The sequence below is a fragment of the Charadrius vociferus genome, unplaced genomic scaffold (assembly GCF_000708025.1).
Source record: "Charadrius vociferus isolate BGI_N301 unplaced genomic scaffold, ASM70802v2 scaffold112, whole genome shotgun sequence".
Classification (NCBI taxonomy): Eukaryota; Metazoa; Chordata; class Aves; order Charadriiformes; family Charadriidae; genus Charadrius; species Charadrius vociferus.
The window spans coordinates 1238306-1247049 of NW_009647011.1; the positions used below are offsets into that span (position 1 = coordinate 1238306).

Below are 8744 nucleotides of genomic sequence, written 5' to 3' on the forward strand. Positions count from 1 at the left end.
TTTTGCATGTACCTTCTCAGTCTTGTGCTTGACAAGCTCCTGACATACGCGCGTGCTTCTGCAACGGGGCGACCTGGGTTTATCCGTTGTGTCAGCGAAAAAGAGCCCCGGACGAGCGCTGGCAAAGCTTGGGCCTGGCGGTGCGTAAGAAACCTCAGGAGAAAACCGCACTCGCTCTCCTGAATTCCCCAGAGAAGCATCAGGGATTTGACGTGCCTGCAAAGGGGCCGTCTCGGGCATTCGCTGACACGTGGCGTTCACCATCACAGATGTTTACAGGCATTTTGACTGTTTGTGCGGGGAGATGATTTACACCGGCGTGGAAGAGGTGGAGCTGGTGATGTGACAATGTGCCGAAGGATTTCTGCAGTGGAAGTGAGAGCTATCAAAATGATGGGCGACATCTCCATCGCTGTAAAATCATCCGTCGCGCTTTCCCCCGCGCTCACTAAAATGGCTAATTGGGCTCTCCGGTTGCTGTTTCTTGTCGGTTGCTGTATTTGCTGGGTCCTTGTTTTAGCATTTCGATGCTTGGTAGCACCACAGACGGTGCGCTGGAAGTTGCCTGTGAGAATAGCGTTGCCAACATAAGGAACACAGGGGAGACTAAAATCTCCAGGACAATGTATTGGCTTGCAGATACGATTAGAAGGAAAACTGGCTGAAAACTTCAGTGGTAGAAACATGTTTGTGGACAAAATAACTGTAGCGCACTGAAGCGCGTTAAAGAAAACCACTCCGGACTTCCGCAGAAAGGGGAAGGAGGTGTTTGTGGGACTGCGAACGTTTAATCTCTGTTGCTGAAGAGGTGTATGATTTCAGCTTTAAGAGTAAACCGTTTTTGAGATGCCTCGGTCCTCGCTACACTTTGCTGTCTCATAATAACCACCCAAATGTCTGGATCGCTTAGCAACCAATAGCTTGACATCGTGCGGTTCAACCACAGGATAGGGGCAACGGGCTTTATAGCGGCCGCAAAAGTAGAGAAGTAGCGTGATGGAAATGAACTAAAAATTGGCTTCTCGGCACTCTAAATGGCAGAACATTAGGAGAACCGCGTACGAAACAGCACAACCGCTTTTTTTTTTTCCATTTCAGATATTGTTAGGAGATTGAATCTAAGCTTCCAGATAAGCCTGAGGCAGAAGAGATAAAAATGTTGAGTTACAGCGATAAAATGCATGTTCCTAAATTCAAATTCTAGTTTGTGTCTGACCACCCGGTGTATTTGAACTCTCACGGTATCTATTTTTATTCTGCTAGCTAAAGAAACTTTGTAAGTGCGATTGGGTCCCCGTCGTATATTGCATTTATGAGCGGAAGGGATTCTTCAAAAATGATGAGAAAAGAATGGCAGGGAGGCAGAAGCACACACCGTGGTGCGGTTTTAACAATCCCGGTTAGAGAAGAGTGCAGATGGCTACAAATATTCAAGCAATTATTTCCAAACCCTGTTCCTCCCCCTCTATCCTCTACCCTTTTCTGTAATGGCTGCTACTATACAGCAGCAGAATCTATAAAGGTAAGAGCGTGCCAGAAGAAAAAGACCAAAACCAGGCGCACAGAGTCTGAGAATTGTGCATTAATCAGGTAATGCAAGTACTGATTTTTCTCCTTCTTTGGCTTGGCTTATAGGGATGCAAGGGAAGGAGGAAACTTCTGTGGAGCCTATGAAAGTTGACCTGCCGTGTGAAGCAGCAGACGTTTCAAATAAAGATGGTATGTCGTTCTAATATTTTAATTGTCCTGAGGCGGATGCGTAGCGTGCCTTTCTGGGGTTTGTTTTTACACTTCCCCTCAAAAATAGGAGCTCTACTTAGAATCTTTTCATCTGAGTCGTCTTGAGAGTTTACGCAATCTCTACTGTTTTGGAAGTGTGGTGGAAGTACCGTTCGGTTCCGCAGCCCTGCTTTTCTAATTGACTGGGTTTACGTGTTGGCTCGGTGCGGTCGATCCGCTTGCCTTTTAACTAAACGATATTTTAGGCCCACTATAATTTGGGTCTGGTTGTCGAATTGGCCGAGATGTGTGTGGTCTCGCACAGGAGTCAGAAGATAATATTTTGAAAATTTCTGTGCCGATGCCCTACTCCGTCACGGGGCAAGCGTTGGCTGTATAGACCACTCTGAACACATGTTGGCCGCCCTTTAGCTCGGAGCTGATTTCTCTTCCCCTCCTCTTTCAGAGTCCCTGTGTAGCTCAGTCTGGTAGCAGATGGAAGTTCTCTCCTTAGAACAGTCACTAAAACTGTCACGATTTGGTGACCCAACAACAGTTGCGGTCAGGTTTGTGGACATTATCAATCCAAGTCTCCTGACTTGGAAATGAATTTTTTTCGTTATTGACCTCAGCGGGCAGATGACCTAGCTGTCATCTGGCAAAGTCCCAGCAAGGGCTGAGTACCAGGATGCTGCGCCAGCTCTGCGGTGCCTACCCTATTATTAAAAAAAAAAAAAAGCAAACAAACAACAAACAAAAACCAAAAAGAAAAACCACAAAAGGCTTTCTAGATTCTTCCTGTGCGTAAAGAAATACTGGATGGAATTGGGGTCCCGGTGCTTAAGTTTTGGTGAGGCAAAGCCTTTATCGCTCCTCTGGATAGGCTCTTACAGCCCGCTACACGAGGGGTTTTCTTGGGTTTTACCCCAAAAGGCCCTCTGTATTGCTCAAAAAGGCAGTGCTTTTGGAATTCCAGTCCCTGTTTTATTATCATAAGTGGACCTCTCTCTGTAGCAAAGACCGATTTAGGATTCCTCCTTTAACCTCTTCAGCATCGACGTAGTATAAATTCAAGGCATACTTTTTTGCATCTCAAAGACAAAACAATTGTATTCTTTTTGATATTAGATACACAAAGAATCTAATGCTGATTTCCTTTCTCCGATGTGAGATCGTGCTGCAGCGTTTGAATTGGTTGCTGATTTAGATACTGGCCTGTGGGGAAGTTTTTGCAAGCGCAGGAAGAGAAAGAGCGTGTAATGGATTTTCTTTTTTAAAAAATAGTAGAGATAATGCTCCTACTAGTAAGCGTGCGGAATAAAGGCAAACCAGTCTTCTCTCCTCTTTCCGTAAACAAACCAACGGAAAACTTGTAGTCGCATTAAAATATTTGAATTTCGGATCCCTGGAATGATCTGGGCTGCTTAGTGAAGACAAATCCAAATTTACTAAGAGAATATTTTAAAGGATTTTCGCTAGAAAGAAAAGCGATCGTGTAGCTCTTGAATGTGTGCCATAGTGCGGCACAGCTGGATCAGCTGACAGCTGCTGAAATGACAATCGTGGTAGGTTTCGTCGTTTCAATTGCCTTGTAAGGTCTTCTACGTATAACTCATCTCGTAACTTCCTCTTCTGTGAACTTTCTACGTTATATGCAAGGACAGGAAAAGGGTGTGTGCCGAGGCTGCAGAAAAGTACTTTGCTGTTCAGGGAAGTCTTCGTTCCTCTACAGCCTAAGCTGCTATTGGGATCATATTGTTGGGTTTTGTTGTGGACGTATGATGTGTTTAAAAAAATTAAAACAGAGGAAGGATCAAACTCGTCATGCTCTGCTTTATCCGAAGGGTTAAGTTTTGCTGGGGGAGAAAAAGCCCTGAAAGTTTTATATGTACTGGGTACTAGTCGAGATTAAAAAAAAAAAAAGGCAAAACAGGTTCCCTTTGACAGTAATTTTTATGTAAATTGCCTATTTTTTCTCTGGTCCCCTTCCTTCCACCCCAGGAAAGGTCATCGCTTCACAGCTGAAAGCACAAGCGTATAGCACCAGGTACCCCTCGGCAGCCCAGCGCTTGTGCTTTCATTTCATGTCCCACATCACAGTGAAAAGTGCTTTAGAAACGCAGAGAGTTCAGACAGCTTAGGTGGATCTCGATATCGGTTCATCTAGTGGGCGGGGCCAGAATGGTGATATTTCTCAGAAATTACTATTCTTTGAAAGCTGGGCGTGATTCTCCGTCAGGAAAGCTGTCAGAGGGTGCGCGCGTAAGCCTGAATAAGGATGTGTATACAGGTTGAATAAGGATGTGTATACAGGTTGCTGCCGGCAATCTCCATCGGCCACCAGAGGAAAGACCCCTGGGTATTAAATTTTTCATACCCAGGACAGATTTGCTGATTAGTATTTTTTTAATGATGACAAAACCCACCTTTGGTGATCGGTTTCCTAGATAGCGTTCCCCTGCTGGCAGCCTGGTTTTAGTCCTTTTTTTTTTTTTTTTTTTAATGCCACCAAAGCTTTAAAGATTATTGAGGCAGATGTTAGTTTCCAGTTGGTATTAGGCGGATCAAACTCTTCTCCCCTTTCATAATGGGGTTACTCATTCACCTTCTTTATTTTAAGCCCATGAAAAGCTGCATCCTCCCTTGCTGAAATGACAGGAGAAAAGAAAAAGATGAAGGCAGTGTCAAACCTGAAATTTCCCCCCCCCTTTTTTTTTTTTTTAATAAGCTCGTGCAGGCTGGTGAATGATCAGCAACCTGCATCATAGGATACCAGGTTGGAAGGGAGCTCAAGGGTCTTCTGGTCCACCCTTTCCTGGCAAAGGCACAGTCTGGACAAGATGGCCCAGCACCCTGTCCAGCTGAATTGAATCTTAAAAGTGTCCAATGATGGGGAATCCACCACTTCCCCTGGGGAGATTATTATATTATTATTATATGTCTGATTGTTCTCATTGTGAAAAATTTTCATCTTGTGTCCAATCGGAATCTTCCCAGGAGTAACCTGTACCCGTTACCCCTCGTCTTTTCCATGAGACCCCTTGTAAAAAGGCAGTCTCCATCTTCTTTGTAGCCACCCTGTAAATACTGGAATGTGGTGATCAGGTCTCCCCAAAAGCTTTTCTCAAGGCTGAACAAGCCCTGTTTTCTCAGCCTTTTTTCAAACGGCAGGCTTCCCAGTCCTTGCATCGTCTCAGCGGCCCTTCTCTGGACCCTCTCCAGCCCGTCCACATTTTTTGCGTATTGGGGACCAAAACTGAACGCAGAATTCCGTGTGCGGCCTGACCAAGTACCCAGTAGAGCGGGATGACGACTTCTTTCTCTCTGCTGGTGACGCCCTTGCTGATGCAGCCCCGCATCCCTTTGGCTTGCTTTGCCGCAGCAGCACACCGTTCACTCCTATGGAGCTGCTTGTCCACCAGGACCCCCGGGTTTCTTTCCACAGAGCTGCTGCCCGACGGGATAGGTCCCAGCCCGTGCTGCACTCTTGGATTATGTTTTCCCAGGTGCAAGACCTTACGCTTGTCCTTGTTGAACTTCGTAACCTGACCTTCGCGTGATTCACCAAAGCGATATAAAAGCCATATCTCAACAGCTAACATCCTCGTGCTTTTTATGGTATTGATGTAACATGCAAGAAACGAGTAACTACCAAGTAAACGGGTGGACCTGTTTCATCCCCGCGCGGCAGGTTGAATTCAAAATAGACGGTTTGCTTCCTAGGCAGTCTGGAGTTAGATCTGGAAGTGCTATAGCCAAGGTATGTAGGTGCACGGAGGGGGGAACATAGTTTAGGAAGTGGCTGAAGAAATAGGTTACGTTTGTAGGTCTGAGCGAGCTCCTATTTAAATCGAGATGGTTTCGTCTGCACTCCCGGTCTACGGCATAATATCCTGGGGTGGGGAGATGCACTCGTGCTCTCACAGACGAGACTCAACTTGGTTTTCCAGTCTCCCGGTTGCCTGTCTGCTCTACTTAGACGCTACGCTGTGACTCCTGGCTAGCTGACCTTTAAGCGCGTAGCTTTCTTGCAGGGGAGAGGCAGGATGCCTTGCAGCTCGCGCACATCCACCGGGTCAGCAGCAACCGCAGTGCTTTGACGGATGTGAACGGCGTGCTGGGTTGTTTCTTCTCCTCCTGAGGGGAACGTGCTTGCTTTTGGCGGGTAAATCCTTCCCTGAGGAAGCAGCTCGCGGATTGAGAGAGGGGGTGCACGTGGGTCCTCTCCGGCAGGCCAAAATTTAAGTGAAAACACAGGGGGAAAGTGCAGAGAAACGTCTATTTCCATTGCCCAGAAATGTCCATTTCTGGTATAAAAGGCCCTGAGTGAAGCTGCACAGGGGGAGCAGGTAAAGCCGTATTCAGGAGGAGCTCGCCCTGCTTGAACTTCAGGTGCTTTGCTGAGCTGCTGGCTGTCGTAGTGCATTACCGTAGGTGCAAAGAGACGGGTCAGCTAAGGTAGCAGTTTAACACCTCTGAAAACATTGTTTAGTGGGGAGAAGACCGGTTTTGACTTTCAGTGCAGTCGGATGTAGCGTGCCCGGGGCTAACGGCATCGTTCTGATAGTGACTGGTGCTGGGAGGCGGTGAGGGCTGCGAGTCACATCCACCCCGTAGCCGCTGGCAGTTCTTCCATCTGCTCTTCTGGTAGGTGCTTCGCTGCCCTGTTATCTTCTGGCTAAATACGGGGGATTGTGTAGGTGGCCTTGTAGTGACACCTGTTGTTGCGGTTCACCCAGTGGTCTGCAGAAGCTTCTCCTTCAGGTAGATCTTCCTGTCTTTACCAGCGTTAACGCAAAGAGCTGAGCTTAATCACAAACACACAGGAAAAAGCTAAAAATGAAACCTGCCGGTGCGTTGGCGCTTGCGAGCCACTTCCTCGCTGCGGTGTGCGCGGAGGATGCTCTTTGCGCCGCCCGATGCAGGATGCCTGGCTGCCGTTTCCGCTGCAAAACAGTGGGACTCGTGGATTCCTCTTGCTTCCCTGCTGGCAGGGGCTCCCCCGAGCTGTCACGTCTCCTTTAAAGCCTTCCAGGGCAGTTTGCAATTTGCCCCCTTCTGTGTTGTGCTATCAGCATGATGGGTGGTGGTTAACTGCTTGGTGGTTTGTTTGCTTTTTTTTTTTTTTTAAAAAAAAAAGGAGGGCGAAGGAGGTGTACTCATCTGGGATGCTGATAGAGCCTATCCTCAGGTTTCAAATCAAGCTTTATTTTTCCAGGAGATCTCTGTAGCACGTGAGTGAAGCCATACGGTATTTTCAGAAAGGCCAGGCAGGGAAACTGGCCGGCACAACGCGGCTGAGAGAAGCTGCTGTTGTCAGTGCGCAGCAGCCTTCCCTTAATGATTTTTTATTAAGCATCCTGCCTGTGCTATGCAAATGTGGGTAAAGAACACAACATAGCTAAATGCGATGTGCATCACAGCTCCGTAATCAGGAGCGGATACTTTTCTTATTATGCATTGCATACATCCAGGAAGCCATTACAGTATCTGTTCTGCATATAGATGATGAATAATTTACAAATAATTCATCAAAACCCTAACAGGTGTATTGATGTGATATTGACTCAGAAAGAGATCATACTGCCTGGCTGGAAGTAGCAGAGTTTTTGATATTAATTTTTTTTTGGCTTTTTTTCCCCTCCCCCCTCTCGTCTTCCCTTAGTTTCCAAATCTCCCGTTCAGGTTTGAGGCGGTTTTCCCCGTCATCCACGTCAAATGACTCGTAATCTTTAGCTGATACCACAAAGTAAAGCAAGGTTAGAGAAAGAAAAAAGTCTTAATATAAATGGCTTCATTCATATTCATTGCAGAGCAAATACTAAATACTAATCTTAAAAATGCACGTGCGGAAGTAACCCTTTTATATTCAGCCTAGGTAGGACCAGTCACACATGCCATAGTTTAGATTGTATTTTTGATAAAGGTCACGCTGAAATGAATTTAAGCCTTCTATTTAAATTCTTTTTTATTTTTTAGTAATTTTAAATAAAAGGTAAAAAGAGATTGGTTTTGTCAATGGGTAGTAGATGAGCGAACTAGTGTGTGTATAGTGATGCGGCCCCTGAATCCTCTCCTGAGCTCCAGCAATTTGCAGCTCAAGGACACCCGGAGGCAGCGGCAGCATCTCTGTAACTGGAGATGGATGCGCGCGTTCAGCCCGCAGCTCAGCCCCGGGTCCTGCCGGGGACTTTGTCAGAAGCCCGCGGATGTTGGAATCGCAGGGTCGAGACCGCTTGGCCCAGCGAAACTCTAAATCGCCCTGTGGAGATACCTGCGGCCTCCAGAGACAGAGGAGGGTCGCTGCGGTGGGTACCTCAGTCGGGCCCCAAAGTCAAACTGGGTGGATGTGGACCAAAGGGAAAAATCTAGACCCAGAGGTGTGCGTTTCTAGCGATGCTGAAGCCTACACCCCAGCAGGACTGCGCGTCGGGGCTCCCGTGGTGCCGCGGGTTAGGATGGCCGGCCTGAGAGCGCCTTTGGCAGGATTAGGGCGTAGAATTTTTAATGCAATTAATGTCCCCTTTGGGTTAGAAGTGGTTATTACTCGACACGATAAACTTAACAAGTGTCAGGAATAGCATTTGATGACTGTCTTGTTTTGTTTTCAGCTGAAATGAATAGTCAAGTTGAAAGTCTAAACGATCCTACGGAAACAGAGCGGGAAGCTTAAGTAACAGGTAAGGCCTTTACGGCTATTTTTTCCCCCCCCATTTCCTACTCAGTTTCTATTTGAAAAATTGCTTTAAAGATGATAGTAATTAAAGTTAGACTTTATCAAAAAAAAAAGACAGAATACAAAGGACAAGAAAGTGTCTAATATGGCCTGTATAGAATAAAGAAGAACCAAATAGAATAAAGAACACCAAAAGAATAAAAATATCCAGTAGACTTGATTTGTCAAGTAAATATTATAGTAGCAGTCTGCAACTGTAACGGATTTAGACAGCGCGCCGTCTTAGATCATCAGAAGGCAAGACGGCACCGAGATAAGGAACAGAAGAGTAACCGAGTGAACAATTTTT

At 46.3% G+C, this 8744-nt stretch overlaps 1 protein-coding gene across 1 annotated transcript in view; it reads left to right on the forward strand.

Annotated features, from left to right (window-relative positions):
• Positions 1-8392, forward strand: part of MACROD2 (MACRO domain containing 2) — an 886475-nt gene extending 878083 nt beyond the window's left edge. Inside the window, exons 16-17 of the mRNA XM_009895432.1 lie at positions 1636-1719; positions 8331-8392. Of these exons, the coding sequence (XP_009893734.1) occupies positions 1636-1719; positions 8331-8392 (146 nt within the window). The remainder of the gene's footprint in view (positions 1-1635; positions 1720-8330) is intronic.
• The last annotated feature ends 352 nt before the right edge of the window (positions 8393-8744 follow it).